The 21506-nt window shown below is 40.0% G+C and overlaps 1 protein-coding gene across 1 annotated transcript in view; it reads left to right on the top strand.

Annotated features, from left to right (window-relative positions):
* Positions 1-21506, top strand: part of smc1b (structural maintenance of chromosomes 1B) — a 45780-nt gene extending 24274 nt beyond the window's left edge. Inside the window, exons 13-25 of the mRNA XM_033038370.1 lie at positions 23-160; positions 706-822; positions 3503-3609; positions 3763-3904; positions 5485-5630; positions 6911-7058; positions 10142-10240; positions 11791-11947; positions 13054-13208; positions 15390-15541; positions 17339-17408; positions 18032-18142; positions 21408-21506. Of these exons, the coding sequence (XP_032894261.1) occupies positions 23-160; positions 706-822; positions 3503-3609; positions 3763-3904; positions 5485-5630; positions 6911-7058; positions 10142-10240; positions 11791-11947; positions 13054-13208; positions 15390-15541; positions 17339-17408; positions 18032-18142; positions 21408-21506 (1641 nt within the window). The remainder of the gene's footprint in view (positions 1-22; positions 161-705; positions 823-3502; positions 3610-3762; positions 3905-5484; positions 5631-6910; positions 7059-10141; positions 10241-11790; positions 11948-13053; positions 13209-15389; positions 15542-17338; positions 17409-18031; positions 18143-21407) is intronic.

Genomic DNA, 21506 nt, shown 5'->3' with positions numbered 1-21506 from the left:
GGTTGTCACTCTCAACTTATAGGACCTGCTAAAAGTAAACAGGAAAGAAGCCGAATTAAGGCACTTGCAGGCTCAAGCCAAGGGTACAGAGACCAGGATGAGATATTCCTTGAGTGATCTGGAGCAAACTAAGAAGAAGCATTTGACTAATCGTCATATGGTAAGGATACATTAAAATCACAGAATAATTATAGATGAGGAAAGCTTGCCAAAACAGGAAGATCTGAAAGTCCCACCCTATTCATTTACTTATTTCTGAAATATTCCAGAATTTTTCTCTCTATATGGGATTATATCACACATTGACCATTCTGAGCAAAAATAAAATGACCTCATATTGGACTAAAATTATTGCCCAATTCTTGCAGTTTGATTGCAGACTGCAAGAATTATCTTTCTGGCTCATTTGCCGTTTTCGAGCAATCTCAAGGTTTGTTTTCAACGAGTACTGTCAGAACCACCACAAAATATTTTTGTGTAAAATAGTTTTTAAGTATGGAATATAAACATGCATTCAGTCTCGTACTTGTCTATGCAGATTGACCCAGGCCATTTTCAAGCATATTGAAGATTTAAGCAATTTGGCCATTTAAAAAAAACATGTATACTGTTACTGAATTTATGCCAAAAATATCACCTACTTACTGTAATGAGATGAAAACATGCCTATCCTAAATAACCAAATATCTGGATTATTTTTTTTAGGAAAAGTCAAAACTAGAAAGTACATTGGCTAATTTGAAGTCCAATTTGACAGTTTTGAGATCAAATCTTGAAGGCCACGAGATGAAAATGCAGGAAATGCAGTTCCAAATGAATGAAGTAAGAACATAATAGACACTACCAGATTATCTAGTTTATTTAAGTATGCAGTTTATGCTACAGGACTAATAGAAGGAACTGTAATATGCAAAGTGAAAAGAACTCCAAAATATAAACTATAGTATGTTAGCATTTGAGGAATTATGGGAAGATTAAGTGGCGTTCTAAGGAAATTAATAATCCTTATGGTTAAATTATTAGTCAATTTAAATTTGCCAGTACAGGTGCACAACCTTTTATCCGAAAGCCTTGGGACCAGACACTTTTCGTAATTCGGAATTTGTCGGCCTTCTGAATGGAAATTTCTTAGAGTAGATTTTAATGGCTGGCTCAGTGGTAGAGTGCTCGGCTCATATCCGCAAGATCGCGAGTTTGCGCCTTGATCCCGGCAGTTCCTCGGTCGCGAGTTTGAGTCTTCAATGTAGTTTTTTCTTGCAGAATAAATGTCTGCATGAAATGCAGTGTGTTGAATGAATTCCTGAATTTGTAAATGTGACCGCAGCATTGAATCACCTCTCGCACTCATGTCACCCTAGCGGGGCTACATGCCCTTAGGCGGCCTAAGGCGACATTTTCACACTCTTATATCCGTGCAGCAGAGGCGACGTGCGTTTGGCGCCAAACGTGAGCTTTGGCGTGCCATGTTTAGCGCCAAACGTGAGCTTTGGTGTGCAGACGACATCCTGGAAAAAATGTCCGGTTTCTTCCAGGTAGGCGATATACCCTCCCGGGCAATATACCCTCCACTTACTCTTTTATGAAGGGGATTTAGTTCCCCTTTCTTCCAGGACCGTCCGGAGGTTCCGCTGTCACCTCTGCGGGCCACCCTCGGTGAACGCTCACTCAACTTTGTCTTGGGATTCCTACTCTCCCGCGCAATGTACCCTCACCTTCTCTTTTATGAATGGGGATTTAGTTCCCCTTTCTTCGAGGACCGACCGGAGGTTCCGCTGTCACCTCTGTGGGCCGCCCTCGGTGAACGTCCTGTCTCCCTGTCCCTGGGATAGTGGGGGCGATCAAACAGCACAATACCCCCCTCCCCCTCCAACTCCAGAGGAATCCGCTCCCCGATGGGCCGCTACGGCGACAAGTGGCAGTTCGCCCACAGCCCGAGCTGCGCCACCCCAAGAACAAGACGTACCTTGCACACCATCAGCTTCTGCCCATACGGGGAGCGTGTTCCTCTGGAGTTGGAACGGGGCTGGGCTGGAGTTGCTGATCTGGGATCTCCGTGCTTGCAGTGGGCCTGGGGGTCGGTGTCCCGATGAGGGGGCACAGCTCGGGCTGTGGGCGAACTGCCACTTGTCGCCCTAGCGGCCCATCGGGAAGCGGCTTCTGGTGGTCCTGACGTCGGCCAGTTTGCAGTTTTCCTCTGGAGTTGGAACGGGGCTGGGCTGCTGCTGGCTGTGGGCCTCTGGGATCTCCGTGCTTGCAGTGGGCCTGGGGGTCGGTGTCCCGTTGGTCCTGACGTCTCCGGTGACTGGCACTGACCTGCTGGCATCGCCGACGTGAAGACAGTGCAAAGCCCCCGCGCCGGTGCAATGGGCGGGGAGCTGGAGAGGGGAGGGAAGGGGTCACACACATGGCCGGGAAGCAGAGGGGTGTAGGTGGGGTGAAACTGAAGGGAGCGACAATCTGCTGCTGCCTGCCCGCTGAGTTAAAAAGTTCCCACGCAAGACTCACGATACACTGTGTATCGTGAGTCTACCGTGGGAACTTTTTAACTCAGCGGGCAGGCAGCAGCATATTGTCAATTATTAACCCTCCCGCGCAATATACCCTCACCTTCTCTTTTATGAATGGGGATTTAGTTCCCCTTTCTTCGAGGACCGACCCTGGTTCCGCTGTCACCTCTGCGGGCCGCCCTCGGTGAACGTTTTCAAGGACCTTTCTTCAAGGACCGAAAAAATGTCCGCTATTCGGAGGTTTTCGTTATTTGGATGTTCGGATAAAAGGTTGTGCACCTGTATTTGTAAATTAAATTTGATAAATATCAAAAAATAAATAAATAATGATTTGTTCCTATGTATGCTTCTGATCAACTACCTCTGAAATATTATTTATTCTGATCTCTATTTGACAACGTTTTTTTATATTTACTTTTAAATATCCACTTCATTTTTTTCTTTTTTTTTTGCCTTCAACAATCGAGACATTTGTCCGATTCCTAATTATTGTCTTCTGTGCTCTATATTACAAGTGTGTGTGTAAGGACAAATAAAACTAATTTGTGGTATAACTGAATATCCTACTGAGATTCTCGATGTATGCTCTAACGTTAGAATTGGCACATTGGATCAATACCCAACAATAAGAGACAGATGGTAATAAACCAGCAAGCAATGATCTGGCTGATGAAGGGTCCCAATCTGAAACTTCACTTATCAATTTCTTCCAGAGGTGCTGCCTGACCCACTGAGTTACTCCAGTACTTTGTGATTTTTTTTGTAAACCATTATCTAGAGTTCCTTGTGTCTGCAGACAATAATCTTACTCTGTTAAAAGTTGCATCAGATTTTCATTTCCATTGAGGTATTGGCTAAAGGAATTGGATGGGTGTAGTATGACTACCAAGTCTATGTCAGCTGGTTTGTCCTTTGCACTAAAGTAGAAAAGATGTCTTTAGGAGAAGATTGAAGGGAAAATCTTATTCAGATGACTAATAACTTCTGTGCAATAGGTTGAAGATAGAGTGTTTGAAGATTTCTGCGTCAAGATAGGTGTAGCAAATATCCGTGAATATGAGGACGAACATGTGAAGCAATTAGAAGAAATTGCTCAGAAAAGGTCTGACTAATTTTCATCTGATTTTCATCTGTGTACATTTTATAATACTGATGATCAGTCTTTGGTTTATTTTAGAAGCCAATAATCTTGCATAGGGCAGATTAATGCTTTAGTTTTTAAACTATATTGAAAACATCCTCGACTATTTTGCAGGTCTGAGTTTGAGAACCAAAAAACACGGTTGGCAATTCAGCTAGACTACTTGTATGATCAGATTAAGGAGGATATCAAAAAAATTCATAAATGGAAGGAAGCTATTGAAAAAGACGAAAAAGAAATAGTGAAATTAAAGAAGGTAATGAACAGCTAATTTATTCCGAAACTATAATGGAAGTATATTCATTAACCCTTTGACTATTTGATGTACATCATTACTTAATCTGTTTTGAGGAAGCATTTCATTTCCTATCAGAAGTAAAATTTATTGTAATCCCAGTATATTATGTAGACCATCAGATAAACAATAATTAATTGTTTTTCCATTAATTGAGGCACAATTTTACTTCCTTAGTTTACACAAAGCAATGGATTATATTTCTATTTTGCTATGTTACCAATTATAAGTTTGATTTTTCTTTTGTATTTGTACTAAACCAGTATTGGACAGTTTTGAAAAATGGCAATTTAATTATAGGCATGTATTGCAAGCTTTACCAAATAGTGCTGCCTTATTCCTTTGTTGACAATGCATTGTCTTTGCTTCAGCATATGCTAGTCTATTAATTTATTGCAAGATTAACCAGTTTCTGGGCTTTAACCTTGGTCACTAACAAAAGGATTAATATTTTAAATAATTTAAACAAATAATACTGTTAAATTGTGGGGAACAAGATAGTTTGTTTATTTTGTAATCCTTTTGTATGTGCCAAGCTAACTGAAACAATCTAAATGCTAAGATCCTATCACAAACATGTAGAAATAGCAGACTAGAGTTGGGGCAATCTCAGGCTTTTGTGTTCAAGCAGGTTTTGTTCAGACAGTACAGTATCTTATTATTTTTTTTTTTTAATGCAGTTCAAGATATTTTGCATTTATGACGACTGAATTTAATTTGCCGTAGTTTTGCCCATTTACAAGTTTGGTTAATTTAATTGTTTCAGTAATAATTGAAGATGCACATTACAATTTCATAACCAAGTTTGGAGGCCCATGAGGGTGGTGATGTTGTAGCAAGGGAAACAAATGTCGGGAAGGGAGCATGGTTGAAGTGGTTACGGTGAGGGCAGAAGAATTAGAAGTTTGAGAGGGAAAAGCAAAACCAATGAAGAATATCTGAATAGGATTGAACATAGACAATTTAGTGGCATTAGTGAAACTCACAATCAATGAAAGAAAGAAAAATTCAAATGGAAGTTAAAGTTGAAAAGGAAAGGGTGTAATCTGAAGGAAAACAAGGGTGTTAATTAAATAGGGATAGATTGGGAAATGTTGATGTGCATGTTCTTTTACACTAGTCACTGAAAGCAAACAGGCCATTAGGGAAGTAAATTAGATGCTTGCCTTCACTACAAAAGTATTGAACACAGGAGCAAGGATCACATTCCAGTAATACTTGGTGAGAACATACCTGTGGTATTTTGTGCAATTTAGAGATTGGCCAATCTCCTCGGGTTTAAAAACAATGCATTGACTTTGTCCATGATCACAATACTGGAGCTTTCCAGCTTTATATCTTTACCTTGATTACTTTGGCTGACATAAACAATTTTTTTGGGGTATATGAATGATAACCTACATTACTTTCTGGGTTTATGGCTTTTCTTATGCACATTGTTTTCCAGATGATACTTGCATACTTCTGATTCCTCCGTTCATTAACGTGAATGTAAATTTGCCAGCTAATACAAACTGCTATTTTTGTGTTGTAATTCACAGGAGGAGTTGCAGTTAATGAAAATTGTAGATGAAATCATGACGATACAGCAGAATCTCACTAACAAGCTTTTAATTAAAAAGTCACAAGCCCAGGATATGCAAAAGGAAGTTGATGAAGCCAGGAAGAAAGTATCAAATGCTGACAGGTACATTGTATGCAATTTATCACGGTAGCAGCATTTTGATTTGAATAACCAAACTGCTACATCAGTGCTCAACATGTAATTTATAGTCAAAGCATAATTTCTCTTTTTCATCTTATTAATTTAATAAATATGATGTATAGCTTATTAGAGTAGTCATTAATGTTTGGTTGAATATTTTTTTTAAATCATTCAATACAATAAAACCTCTCCCAAGTAAAAAATTATTTAAGAATTTTAACATTAATTCCTTTTGTAAGTACCCTTCCATTATTTTATTTGTCACATCAACCCTGTGTATCAAAAGGCCGACAGATCTCCAGATCTGCAGCGCTATATCCCTGTGCCTTAAAATACATGGCTGCAAAATAATGTGGATGCATTGGTTATAATCTTTCAAAATTACCTAGATTCTGGAAAGTTCCTGGGGATTGGAAATCTGCAAATACAGCAGCCTTAAAAGAGAACATAGATAAAAAGCAAGTTTGGGCCACTCAGCCTAACTAACATCTTTTGTTGGGAAAGTAATGAAATATGTTAAAGAAATATGAAGCAGACTTTAAAAGCCAGTATAATTTTCCTGAGTTTGCAGGGGGTTGTAAAAAGGAAATAAATGAAAGCTTTATTAGAGATAAAGGGAAGCTCATAAATAAATAATAGTGTTTTAGATATCCAAAATAGATTTTATAAAATCCCAAAAAGTTAATTTGTATGAATAGCTCTTGCCATTGCATGTAATATATTATCATGGATAGAGGATAGGTTAACCAGCAGAAAAAAAGAGTGGATAAATTGATAATTTCTAGGTTGGGAAGCTGTAGTTAACAGGATAACACAATGATCATTACTGAAGCCTCAAATGTTTACAAATAGTATGTGGACAAATGATAGTCACACTTGTGAGGGATGGACAATAAATCCAGGCTTAACAGTATTGCCCAAATCACCCCCCCCCACCACCTTTGGATTTGAAGATAAGAATTACATAGGTGAGACAATATCTGGAATGTTCTTGTCTGAAGTAATATATATTTGTGATGGGGGAGTGCAACAAAAGGTTACCAGATTGATTTCTGCAATGACTGGGCTTGTTGTGTGAACAGAGTCTAAAGAGACTGGGCCTAAGTTAAAAGATCAAGAGGTTATCTCCCTAAAATATACACAATTCTCACTGGGTTTGAAATCAAAGATAGATGTGCCGTTGTATTCACACACAATTGCCAAAGTAAGACTGCAAACTAAAAAAGGAAACAAAAACATCACATCATGCTTTTTATCTCTAGAGAGCTAGCAAAGCTTCAGAAAGAATATGTTTCTGTGGAAACCTCTATAGAACAAAAAAGGTTGGAGCGACACAATCTTCTATTAGCCTGTAAAGTCCAAGATATACAGATTGAACTACTCCAAGGCAAACTGGAAGAAATTAGTGAGGTAAATATCAGAAATCGATTTTCTTGTTACTTTTTCAAGTGTTTGTGAATGGTTAGATTACGAAAGAGGTAAATAAATGCAGAGGAGAGCTGTGGCTTCCATCACCTTGTCACAGAGTGCTATTCAGGGGAAATAAAACTCAAACAGATATGTTAAATCCTTGATTACATTGGTGGTATGTGGGAATTAGAGACAGTTGTGTAACAAATTCAACAGCATAGGTTTACCCACCATTTTGAAGGCAAATGACCACTACATATGACTCCCTGAGATTGTCTATATCTATCTATAATTAAAACTCAAATCTTGACCACTTCCTGTTTGCACTGTATATTGATTTTAGAAAAAACGCTACCACTTATGGCTGTGATTTTTGGCCATCTTACTCAGAGTCCCCTTCCGCTGTGAAGGACAAGAGGATTATTCCCAATAAAAGACTTATTAATGTTTTTAAAATGTTGAGATTCTCTCGCCTGTCAATCGCCATGAAGGCCACGCCCCTTCTGGTGAGAGGGGGAGGGACTATAAAACCCAGAAGTGTGGACTGCCTCAGTCTTTGCAAGATGGGGGAGCGAGATGTCACGACTCTCAGTCTGAGCTGTGAATAACACTGAACACATGTCTACTAAACTGTGAGTGTGGTTTTACTGACCTGTCAGTGCCCTTAATGTGGTTTGAATATGTAGTTTGAAAATGCAAAAATGGTTTTGGTTTGAAAATGCAAAAGTGGTGTTGGTTTGAAAATGCAAACGTGGTGTTGGTTTGAAAATGCAAAAGTGGTGTTGGTTTGAAAATGCAAAAGTGGTGTTGGTTTGAAAATGCAAAAGTGGTGTTGGTTTGAAAATGCAAAAGTGGTGTTGGTTTGAAAATGCAAAAGTGGTGTTGGTTTGAAAATGCAAAAGTGGAGTGCCTTATTGAAAAGTGTTGTGCCTTATTGAAAAGTGGTGTGCCTTATTGAAAAGTGTGCCTTCTATATAATTAAAAGTCTTATCTTGACCACGTCCTGTTTGCGCTGTATATTGATTTTAGAAAAAACGCTACCACGTACGGCTGTGATTTTGGCCATCTTACTCAGAGTCCCTCTCCGCTCATCAGGTGCCGAAGGTTTTTCCCATCGATGAAAAATAAAAGAGTTATTACTGTTATTACCTTGCACCCTGCTTGAAATGGTATGAAACTACACTTGAATTTGGTGGCCTTGCACCCTGCTTGAAATGGTAGGAAACTGCATTTGAATTTGGTGACCTTGCACCCTGCTCGAAATGGTAGGAAACTACACTTGAATTTGGTGGCCTTACACCCTGCTCGAAATGGTACGAAACTGCACTTGAATTTGGTGGCCTTGCACCCTGCATGAAAGGGTATGAAACTGCACTTGAATTTCGTGGTCTTGGACCCTGCTTGAAGTGGTATGAAACTGCACTTGAGTTTGGTGGCCTTGCAGCCTGCTTGAAGTGGTATGAAATTGCACTTGAATTTGGCGGCCTTGTACACTGCTTGAAATGATAGGAAACGGCACTTGAATTTGGTGGCCTTGCACCCTGCTTGAAATGGAATTTCAAGGAATAGCCGTGAGTCAACTGCCAGCCCACCAGCCGTGAGTGAGTGAGCTGCCAGCACACCAGACTGAGCTGCCAGCCCAAGAATCCATTTGGCCCACAATGTCCATACTAGCCCTCTGGAAACCAGTCACTTCAGCCCACAACACCCATACTAGCGCTCCAGAAAGCCCCAACCATCCCCGTCCCCCCCACACAGGCCACCAATATTGGAATTGGTGGAGAGGTGGAATATTGCGTTGGGGGACCAGCCTTCCCGTGTGATGTAGACTTAGTCTAGTATTATTATAAAACTCTGATCTTGGGTGTTTATGTCGACCATATTTACTTGTGTGTTTCATTGTGTTTCACATGTCCTCGAAAACCCGATGCACTAACGGTGACATTTTTACATGTAGAGATGTCAAAAATCGCCTCATCTGAAAATTTGATTAATTATTTCCTGAGTTTTTTACTAAAATTGTTAACCAATCTGAGATCTTTTTTGAAGTTAACGAGCTGATGACGTCACAATGGCTCTGCTCCTCAAGGCCAGCTGCGCAGTTTTCAATGCGCAGCCTGCTGCACACTGTTTTCCATGAGCTGCGAGTTACGTAACCCCCCCTCCCCCCCCGCGTAACTCGCACTCGGCTGGCCCCCCACCCAGTACCTCCCCCCCAAGGCTCTGGATTGAAGCCGTTTGACCGTCCTCAGCCTGCTCGCCGTGGGCCCCACAGCCTGCTCGCCCGCCCGGCTCCCATCCTCCTCTCCCTCCCCTAATCTCTCTCCCCCCCTTCGTCTCTTTCCCCCCCTTCTGCCCCCACTTCCCTCCCTCCCCTTCTTCCCTCCCTTTACCCACCTCTCCCTCCACTCCCCCCCTTGTGTGAGTGACGCCGCAGGTCGCCCCCTCCGCAAGCGTTGAGGGGTCCCCCCTGGTCTAGTATTTCTATAAAACCATCGGTGTTGCGATTTTCTATGCGTGAAATCCTGTTTCCCATTAAACCCCATGTCATAAATGGAGGTGTGTTCCTATGGGATGTTTTTCTCTCAACAATAATTTTAGTACCACTACTTCTGTTTGGTGGGGGGATAGTTAGAAATTGTCTTGTTACTTTTCAAAGCAAATCTTTGAAGTGATCATCAGCTACATTCGGAGACACAAGTCACTGCAGATGCTTATCACTCTCTGGCCTTCAGTTTAAATGAAGACACACTTAAACACTTATCAAAACCACAGGTTCAGTTTCATGCAACCTGAGAATAAATTATATAATAACATGGGATATTCTTGAGGGGGGGGGGGGGGGGGGGTGGAATTGCTAGATACAAACATCAACAGAAAGTAAGATAAGGCAATGTCTTTCTTCTCTTTAGCTTTCTTGTGGTCAGGTGGGAAGTATGCCCAGATGCAGCTCCTAATTGACTGCATTGGGTGGTCGGAGCTGCAGTTGGACTCACTCGGGAGAGCATCGCAGATAAGTGTTTTAGTGGGGTTGGTGTGATTGCTGTAAAAATATTTGTTTAGTAATTATTATTTTATTGCAGGTTGGAACAGAAGTTGAAAGCACACAAGCTACAGTGGATGTCTTTGAATTGGAAGCTGGTTTTGAAATAGACTATAGCAGTTTACCAACAGATCTGAAAGTAAGGAATATAATTATACAATCATTGAAAATGTTGTGGGAGAAATGATTAGAAACATAGAAAATAAGTGCAGGAGTAGGCCATTCAGCCCTTCTGATCATCCAAAATCAGTACCACGTTCCTGCTTTCTCCCCATATCCCTTAATTCCGTTAGCCCCAAGAGCTATATCTAACTCTCTCTTGAAAACATTCAGTGAATTGGTTTCCGCTGCCTTCTGTGGCAGAGATACAACAGATTCACAACACTCTGGGTGAAAATGTTTTTCCTCATCTCAGTCTTAAATGGCCTACCCCTTATTCTTAAACTGTTCTGGAGACCGTTGGTTCTGGACACCTCCAACATCTGTAACATTTTTCCTGCATGTAGCCTGTCCAATTCCTTATGAATTTTATATGTTTCTATAAGACCCCTTCTCATCCTTCCAAATTCCAGTGAATATAAGCCCAGCCGATCCATTAATTCATCATATGTCAGTCCCGCCATCCCGGGAATTAACCTGGTGAACCTACGCTGCACTCCTTCAATAGCAATAATGTCCTTCCTCAAATTAGGAGACCAAAACTGCACACAATATTCCAAGTGAGGTCTCACCTGGGCCCTGTACAACTGCAGTAGGACCTCCTTGCTCCTATACTCAAATCCTCTCGTTATGAAGGCCAACATGCCATTTGCTTTCTTCACTGCCTGCTGTACCTGCATGCTACTCTCAGTGACTGATGTACAAGGACATGCAAGTTTCGTTGCACATCCCCTTTCCCTAATCTAACACCATTCAGATAATACTCCGCCTTCTTGTTCTTAATCTGCCTTCTTGTTTGGCGATACACAATTTTCATCCTATGATGAGAGAAATATTTTTACAGTGAGGCTGATTAGATAAGGATTGAGATTATGACAGAGTTAGCTGAAGTCTTGGTGGACATGTCATGGCTGAGTTGGTCAATGGTCAACTTTAAATTCCAAATCTATCAGTTACTAAAATATAACACATTCTATAATAGATTAAATGTATTTATTCAGCACAAAACAAGATGCACTCTGATTGTTAAATATGTAGCATACTGGTATTTTTGGTGAGGAAATTCATGGACAATTATATTAAAATACTGTGAGTTGCACATTGAATTCATACTTTTTGTTCTCTCTCCGTTCCAATAAATAGAAACGGATCCAAAACTAGACCAGATTCCCTGTTCTACGGGCTGCAAAAGTTGTGTTTTAAAACTGAGCAGTTACAAATGAAACACTATTCACGTTAAATCTAAATACCTTGTCTGCAAGGCAATAGATCGTCAAATAAGACATTATTGTTACAATATAATAATAATAATTTATAATTATGCTTTTTCTAAAAAAGCTGAGGGCATCCAATTCAGTTTTTCAGATATTAGTTAAGGGATCCTGAATGTTGAAAAGACTAAATCAATAATTTGTGGAAGACTTGTAATATTCCAAATTTATACTTATCCTTCTAGTTGAATATTAACTGCAATGCAACTTTGTCTATTAAGTGTTGCTAAATAACTTGGCATAACTTTTTTTTCGCTAGGGCCTTACATCGTTTAAAGAAACTGAAATAGAGGAAAATAGATTAAATAAGCTATTGGAAGAGAAGGAAATTTTTTTACACAGAACAGCTGCACCAAATATGAGAGCAGTTGAAAAGCTGCAAAATGTGTGGGATAAGTTTCAAGATTCAGTCCACGGTAGGTTCAGAGCAATTGATTTGCGAAAGGGAACCTTTATTGCCTTATTTAATAGGAAACATTGCTAACTTGGTAGACATTTTATATAGGGCTTCTGATGTGGGATGATTTAATGAAATCAGATTTCTGAGTCATAAAGTGGAATGAGGCCATTCAGACAGTTGAGTTTGCACAGGTTCTAGGTACGAGCAATCCAGCTGAGACCTGCAAATTCTTTCTCTTCAGATATTTATTCAGCTCTCATTTGAACATTACAGTTGAATCTGCTATTGTTATTATTTCTGACAGTGCATTCCAGACTCGCTGTGGAAAAAACAAAATCCTGTATTACTCTTGGTTATTTTGCTAGTCATCTTCATTCTGTGACTACTAGTTCTTGACCAATCTGCCAGTGGGAACAGTTTCTCTGTATCTACTCTTTCCAGATCCTTCATGATTATTAAATAACTATCAGATCCTCTTGCATCCCCCACTATCCAACCCCAGTTCCTTTGGTCAGATAAGACTGTAAGAAATTGAAAGGTTGTAAATGTACCCCAGTCCATCACACAGACCAGACTCCCTAGCAATGACTCCCAAGTATCATAGAAAGTACAACCATTTGTCCACCATATCCATTGTGCCTCACAATACAATTTGCCCACATTAGGTTCATGGCCTACTATACTTGGCTATTCAAGTGCCTGCCAAAGTGCTTCTTAAATATTGTGATTGTATTTGCCTCTACCTCATCCTCTGGCAGCATGTTCCAGGAATCATCTCTACGCTGTACATAAAATAATTTCTCTCTGATCTCCTTTAATTGTGGGAAGCTGGTGTGGAGAGGATAAAATCATGTTGTGCAAACAGCCTTGGACCTGAACTGTTTACTATGGGTTTTTTCCCCACAGACACTGCTAAATCTCTTGAGTGTCCAGCATTTTCTGTTTATAGCTCACATTTCCAGCTTCTACTGTCTTTTTGATTTTCATTTACTGTTTTAATGCACAGTGTCCCTAATTTGAAATGGCTGTAAATAAATGTAACCAAAATCATCAGATAGCTTATAATTGTTCTGGTATGTTGCAGTCTCATTTTGTTTCTATCTTGTTATCTTCTTTTGCTAGCATTTGAATTAAGTAGAAAGAAAGCTAGGATCTGCAGACAGGAGTTTGAACATGTCAAAAAGAGGAGATACGATTTGTTTAACCACTGTTTTGAGCATGTCTCAGTGAAAATTGATCAGATCTACAAGATGATGTGTCAGAATAGCAGTGCTCAGGTAAGCAGTATATAAAAACTGAGTTTTTAAATCATGATCCTTATCTAACAAATCAAACATCTGGAAAAAAATCATGTTTGTTTCACGGTGTTTCATAAACACATAGGTAGGAATAGGAGTAAATCATGAGGCTGTTCGGGACTGCTCTGCCATACATTGTTCCCCTCTGACCTTCTACCTCAGTGCCCTTTTCTTGCACTATCCACATTTCATTTGATTTCTTTGTATCCAGAAATGTCTAGATCTCTGTTTTGACTGAACTGACTGAGCCTCCACAGACTTCTGAGTTAAAGATTTCCAAACATTTACCACCCTCTGCATAATTTTTCATCTCATTTCTAAAAGGCTTATTTTGATTCTGCAGACTCTGCTATTTGGGTCCTCTGCAGGGAGAAATGTTATCCCTATATCCATATTGTCTCTTGTGCAACATCCGATTCACAGCCCAAGTTCCTCATTTCTCGCTTATCCCCCCACCTCCCTTCCCCTTATATCACCCCCCCCCCCCCTTTGGCTTTACATTTCACTCCTGTTCTCTACTTATCTGGCACCGTTTTCATTCTTGTCACTTGCTCCATTCATCTGCCAATCCACCCCCCAAATTTTTATCCACCTAACACTTGCCTGGCTTTGTCCTATCCCCACCTCTCTTTTTCAGCTTTCTCCCCCCCCCCCCCCCCCCCCCCCCAGTATAATCATTGCAAAGAATGGTGTCGGCCCAATACGTTGCCTGTCCACTCTCTCCACAGATGCTGCCTGAACCACCAAATTCCGCTTATTCTTTAATTTGCTTAACATTTCAGTATCTGCAATTCCTTGTATGTCCACAATCATTGCTGTTTGGCCATAAAACCTATTGATAAAGGCGGCTGGTAGCTGTGCTTTGTAGGTAATCTCCAAGAGCCTATAATCAACATACTCCCCATCTCTACAACTATAATAAGTTCAAGAAAAACCCTGTTAATTGTCAGCATTTCATCACAACATCTGAAACTCCAACAATCTTACAATGAAAATCAAACAAAAGTCGATTAACTTCAATTAGTCACAAAATCTGAAAGTTATAAGGATTCCTTTGCATTCCTGCTGGTGAACATGTTTCCTGTGCATTCATAACACTTGACCTAGTTGGATCATCCCAGCCCAACTTGGAGTCAACATCAATGAACATTGCATGAGAATGGATATTACAATCTGCCTACTTAACTACTCCAGTGTGTGCACAATTTACATACTTTAAATAAGTAATATGAATTGTACTAAAAATGAGAACTTGCAGTTCATGAGTGAAATTGTAAATGTGCTAGACAGGACTAATTTGTGGCTGTGTTTCAAGCAAGCAGCTGTGAGCAACTTTCATTTGGCAGAAACCTTGTACAATTTTCCCTTTGAGGAAAATCCAAAAGGGGCAGCTTATTGCAATTACAACATTTAGTGTTTATCAATGCAATACCTCAGGCAACAAATGGTTAGGTGCATTTCAAACCAAAAGCTTTAAATTGATTTTTGGTTTTCACATTATGTGAATAACATGATTTTTGCTGGGACCTGCCTACACAGCTGTGGTCTCTTCTGTATGTTCATTATTCCCCTTTCTAGTCAATAATGTTTAATTGCCATATGCATCAGTAACAGAACAATTAATTTCTTACTTGCTGTAGCTTTATAGGCACATTAAAGCAACACAAGAAGTAAATAAACAATATTCAATAATGCAAATTATCAGTAATATTAGGTAACCAGACAATAATAGTGTAAGCCAAAGTACATAAGGCAACCTGCACAAAGTTCATAGTAGTTTTGTGCTGACGTAGAATTATGCAGTGTGGTTCAAGAGTTGATGGTCTTGTACCTTGAGATATTGGTCCTCAAGCTCCTGATCTTGTACCTTGAGGTATTGGTCCTCAAGCTCCTGTACTACCTTCCCGATGGTATTAGTGAGATGAGAGTGTGGCTGTGGTGGACTGGATTTTAGATGATATCAGCTGCCTTCCAGAAGCAGCACTTCCTGTAGATCTCTTCAATGGTGGGAAGCTCATTATTGGTGGTGCACCAGGACTTTCTACAGCCTCCTTCATTGCTGGGCTTTCGAGTTCCCGAACAAGACCATGATGCAACCAGTCAGTACCCATTAAATATCAATTTTTTTAGAAAAGTAAATGATATTTCTTCCTTTCCAAGGCATTCCTCAGTCCAGAAAATTCTGAAGAGCCTTATTTGGATGGTATCGGTTACAACTGTGTGGCCCCAGGAAAACGATTCATGCCTATGGATAACTTATCAGGAGGAGAAAAGTCTGTGGCAGCATTGGCATTGCTTTTTGCTATTCACAGGTAGACTGATCATTTCCTAATTTATTTGTAATTCAGAACAATCCTGCCTAATATCCATTTGTCATGCTTCTCCTTGAATATGGTTCTCTTCAACTGATTGGTGGCGATGTTCCTCATTCAAACCATTTTAACAATATTGAAGCATCTGCAGATTCAACTGTGGGAACAGTGTGATGGCCTTTACACATTTAGTTGAGGCAGGTACTATCACAATGTTTAAGAAACATTTAGATAGCTACGTGGGTAGAACAGGTTTAGAGATATATGGGACCAGTGTAGATGGGGCATGTTGATTAGTGGGCAAGTTGGGCTGAAGAGCCTGTTTCCACACTGTAAAACTCTGAATTTCTATTTGAGATTATTAATGAGCCAGGAAGGGTATGGTACTGAATAGATCAAACAAATAACAGAAAATAGGGATGTTGTTAAATAGGTTGGTGTAGCCTTGGTGATTTAGAATCCCATTCTGAGTGAGAGGTGGAGACTTCAGGTTGAGTTATGAAATAGAAAATAATTTAAGGTTAATCAGCCAATTTAAATTGCCTCATTTGTGTAGGTAAATAGAAGGATCTGTGTAATAAGAATAAATTAACATGGAATTAGTATAAATGGATGTTTGCTGATCATCGTAGATTTAGTGGACTGGATGGAGTACCTGTTTCTATGCTGTAAAGTGATAAAGTTCATAAAATACATAAATTTGATAAACGGGGGGAAACTATTCAAGATCCAAGTAAATGGAGAAAATGGAAATAAATGTCAAGCAAGTCAGAGCAACGAAAAAACTGAAAAGAGTTGAGACCCAGGACAGGTAATGTTTTAAATACACAAAACATTTTTACAAAGAAACATAAGGCACAAGCTTGATCAATGAACACATATAATGAAGTTGAGAGAATCTAGGGAATTGTAGGCAAGTGAGTCTCTGGTTAGTGGTAGGAAAGCTACTGGAGAGGATTCTTCGGTATATAATTTATTCCCATTTGGAAGAGAATTTGTTAATTTAGGACAGAGCATAGACAATAGGTATTCGGCCCTTCAAGCTAGCACCGCCATTCAATGTGATCATGGCTGATCATCCCCAATCAGTACCCTGTTCCTACCTTCTCCCCATATCTTTAAGAGCCTTATCCAGCTCTCTCTTGAAAGTATCCAGAGAACCGGCCTCCACCGCCCTCTGAGGCAGAGAATTCCAGACTCACAACTCTGTGTGAAAAAGCATGGCTCTAGTCATGGCAGGTTACATATTACTAGTGTGATTGAGTTATTTGAGGTTACAAAGACGATCAGGTTAGGGTAATGGATGTTGCCTACATTTTACAAGGCATGAGTGGAGTTCCACAGGAAGCTGTGCTGGGAACTCTTGTGTTTGTATATATATATATATTATATATATATACACAAACACAAGAGTTCCCAGCACAGCATATATATATATATGTAGATTTACTGGACTGACACCTGGATTCTAAGGGTTTAAGTAAGCAACAAAATTGGAGAAATTAAAATATTTAGCTATTCAATTGAAGCTTTCAAAACAAAGAATCTGATGAGGTGAATAGAAAACCATTTCTGCTGTTAAGGTGTATCAGCTGAAACGTTAGTCCCAGGACAGGAAGGCTGTGGCTTAGGTCCATGCCACTCAGCCACAAGATCAGACATCAGCCACAGTGTGATCTTGCTGAATTGGTTGATGGACTATACAATCCACTCCCATTTCTGTGTTCACTGAAGAAAGAAGCACTTTTTTTTTTAAAGAATAAAAAACACTTTTTTAAACATAGCTGTCTGTTTCAGTTACCGGCCAGCCCCCTTTTTTGTACTTGATGAAGTTGACGCTGCTTTGGACAACACAAACATCGGAAAAGTAAGTAACCGTGTGCGGAAAAGTAGATTTCCCAGCAATCACTATAAATCACTATTAATTTAGCAAAGAATTCTCAATATTCCAATTAAGCAAATGGATATTATCTTTTTGTAGCAGTTGATGTTCAGACTGTAAGATTTAATACTGCATAGAATTGCACCAATACCAGTATAATCTAGCAACTAATTCAAGGGATGTGATCCTTTGTGCGGAATGCTGCAGCATTTTTACATTGTGAAAGAATTTAGCTACTTGTGGAAGGAGGACTGTTGGACAAAATACAGGTTATAATCAAATGCAGATATACCCTTGCACAGAAAATCTTTACCCATGGAGTAGTTTCCAGTGAATGTGATAAAATTCCTAAGGAAAGAGGAAATGGAGAGTGGAGCAATATAGAGTGAAGAATAACTTTGCCAAGTAATTAATCTATAGCCGCCTGGTTATTTCCAGATTTTTCCTATCATTGGTCATTAGACAATAGACAATAGGTGCAGGAGTAGGCCATTCGAGCCATGGCTGATCATCCCCAATCAGTACCTCGTTCCTGTGTTTGGGTGGGAAATGGAACAAAAGCATCATTCCCATCTTCCCTTTTAAAACTGTTATATTCTTATGCTTAGGTTACAAGTTACATCCGAGAACAATCCAAAAATAATTTTCAGGTGATTGTGATCTCGCTAAAAGAAGAATTTTATTCAAAAGCTGATGCACTAATTGGAGTATATCCAGAGGTACTGTTTCAATGGAAATTTATATTCCAATTATTTTTTGATATGCTGTACGTGTGTTTCACCTGTGTTTAACTAAATGTATTGATTTGCCGACAAGGATAGACTGATCAGATCTAATAGTCCACAGGTACTCATGGATAACCATGTTTGAAGTATCAGAACAGAAAAAATAAACAATGTACAAGTTCTTTGCCCAGCTTATCCCTTTTTATCATTGCAACAAAGCCAAGACCTACCCTTATGCTATAAGGAGGCAGTAGATCATACCGAGCAATACCAGGTGTACGTAAGAATTAGGTGCCACCCATGGTGAAACTTGAATGCTACACAGAACTAATAGACGGAGCTAAATGTCAACTTATCACATCGGATCCTATTTATTTTTTTTATCCTGCCACATCTCATCAACTGAATAATTAACGAGATAAGCAACTCTAAGAACAACCCAACCCCCATCCTCAATAATAAGAGCCCAGAATCATATTCAACCAAAAGAAACCAGTAGATGATCCATTCTTTCCCAGATTCACACCATCACAGAAACTAGCAATACCCAAAAGCAAGACACATAAATGAAAGGTCCTCTTCTAATTTACAAATACATGCAGTGCTTTCTAAGATTGCAGTTCAGAAAAATCATGTAGAACTAATTTCTCTGTTCATTGTCTGTAATTTTCCACTATTATTCCCAAAAGGAATATCATTTTATAAAACAAATGCAGTGGCGCAGCATTGGAGTTACTGCCTTGCAGCTCCGCAGACCCGGTTTCGATCCAGATTACGGGTGCTGTCTGTACGGAGTTTGTACGTTCTTCCAGTGACCACGTGGGTTTTCACCGAGATCTTCGGTTTCCACCCACACTCCAAAGACGTACAAGTTTGTAGGTAAATTGGCTTGGTAAATGTAAAAATTGTCCCTAGTGTGTGTAGGATAGTGGTAATATGTGGGGAATCGTTGGTCGGCGCAGACTCGGTGGGCTGAAGGGCCTGTTTATATTCTGTAAAGTTCAAGCAAGTATCTTTAAACTAAACTAAAATCCGTGAACTCTAGGAAAAATGCTTGAACTTTACAGAATATAATAATATAAATCACAAATATAAATTCTATAAATCACAGATATCTAATTTTACTTTTACTCAGTATCAAGAAGCCTTGCTTCGGCATCCAAATTAAGAATGTAGCAAAGGGACAATTTGCCTGGAGGCTTTGGTTGAATTCAGTATTTGACTGGCCAGAAACATTGTTCAAAATTGGTTCAGCCACGTTTGGGGGTATAGTGTGCGATTCTGATCACCACATTGTCGGGAGGATGTGGAGGCTTAGGAAAGGGTGCATAAGAGGTTCACCAGTATTTTACCTGGGTTAATGTATTAGCCATAAGGAGAGGTTACATGGATGGTTTTCCCTGGCATGTAGGAAGATGAAAGGTTACCTGATAGAAGTATCTGAAATTGTGAGAGCCACAGACAGTGGATGGTCCGAATGTTCTTCCCTAGTCTGGAAATGTCAAATACAATAGGGCATAGATTTAAATTGAGCGAGAGAAGGTTTAAAGGTGATTTGCAGGACATGTTTTTGTTTTACAAAGAGTGCCAAACGCCTGAATGTGTTAGATGCATACATTCAGGCTGCATTTAGAGTGATGCCTGAACCGATAAAGAATAGGGGGAAATGAACTCTGTAGAAGCAAATGGGATTAGTTTAGATTGACATTATGGTCAGCACAGACAAGGTGAGCTGAAGGCTGGTACCTGTATCATACTGATCTGTATAATTCTGTTCTCCAAACTCCCAACAATTAAAATTGGTTGGATGTAAATCCCACTTTATTTGGATGCATACAAAATGATATATTTCCATTCCTTTGGATAAAAGCCTCATTATTTACAATACTTCTGATCTTTCTGGGGAAAATTCCAGCTATTCACTTGAGTTGCATCCAGTCACCAAGTCCCATTCACATCATCAGTGCTGTCAATTGAAAGGTATAACAACTTCAGTATTCAGAGGTTTAAATAGTACTAGACTAAGTATGACCCATGGGTCCCATGTTCACACGGGAGGGCTGGTCCCCCAACGCAATATTCCACCTCCACCAATTCCAATATTGGTGGCCAGTGGGGGGGGGGGGGGGGGGGGCTTTCTGGAGCGCTAGTATGGGTGCCTTCCACCATAGTGATGAGTGCTATGGTGGATGCTTGTGTTAACATTTTTTATTGTGTATTGTGTTCTTTTTTATTGTACCGCTGCTGGCAAATTAATTTCACTTGCACACAATAACACTTAATTGATTGATTGTGGGCCGAAGGGACTGGTTTCCAGAGGGCTAGTATGGACATTGTGGGCCAAATGGATTCTTGGGCTGGCAGCTCAGTCACTCATGGCTGGTGGGCTGGCAGCTCAGTCACTCAGGGCCGGTAGGCTGGCAGCTCAGTCACTCAAGGCTGGTGGGCTGGCGGTTCACTCACGGCTATTCCTTGAAATTCCATTTCAATAGAAACATATAAAATAGCTGCAGGAGGCCCTTCGAGCCAGCACCGCCATTCATTGCGGTCATGGCTGATCGTCCCCAATCAATAACCCGTGCCTGCCTTCTCCCCATATCCCTCAATTCCACTAGCCCCATGAGCTCTATCTAACTCTCTCTTAAATCCTACATTCAAGCAGATTAATTCAAGCAGAATGCAGGCCACCACATTCAATTTCACAGCATTTCAGGCAGAGTGCAGGCCACCACATTCAATTTCATAGCATTTCACACAGAGTGCAGGCCACCAAATTGCCAAACAACTCATTGCATTCATTAAGGGCTGACAAATCATTTATTGCAAGTAAAATACAGACTCACAGTTCTGTTGATTCACAGCTTAGAATGACAGTTGTGGCCTCTCCCTCAAGATCTTCCAGAGTGACTGATTCACGTCCAGGCATCCGGGGTTTTATAGCCCTAACCCCCCCCCCCCCCCCCCGGAAGGGGCGTTACCTTCGCCGTGGTAATTGACAGGCGAGAGGACCAATCAGCTGATCACCATTTTTTTTTTAAACACTCATAACTTTGTTATGGAGGACTTGTGAGTAAGATGGGCAAAAATCAGCGATATAGGGCAGCGTTTTTTCTAAAATCAATATACAACGCAGCCGGGAAGTGGTCAAGATGAGACTTTTAGTTATATAGATATCCTCAATCGCAGTCTACTCTGTAGTTGTATATTAGATAAATTAGTTTTAAACACAAAAAATGTTAACATTTAGTTTCTGTTGCAGCAAGGCGAATGTATGTCCAGTCAACTTCTGACCTTTGACCTTACCCTTTACCCTGAAAATACCAAATTGGAAGAGAGGCAACAGCTTGAGGAAGACTAA

Source organism: Amblyraja radiata, chromosome 19 (genome assembly GCF_010909765.2).
Source record: "Amblyraja radiata isolate CabotCenter1 chromosome 19, sAmbRad1.1.pri, whole genome shotgun sequence".
In the NCBI taxonomy this organism is placed as follows: domain Eukaryota; kingdom Metazoa; phylum Chordata; class Chondrichthyes; order Rajiformes; family Rajidae; genus Amblyraja; species Amblyraja radiata.
This window is presented reverse-complemented; position numbering and strand designations above follow the sequence as displayed.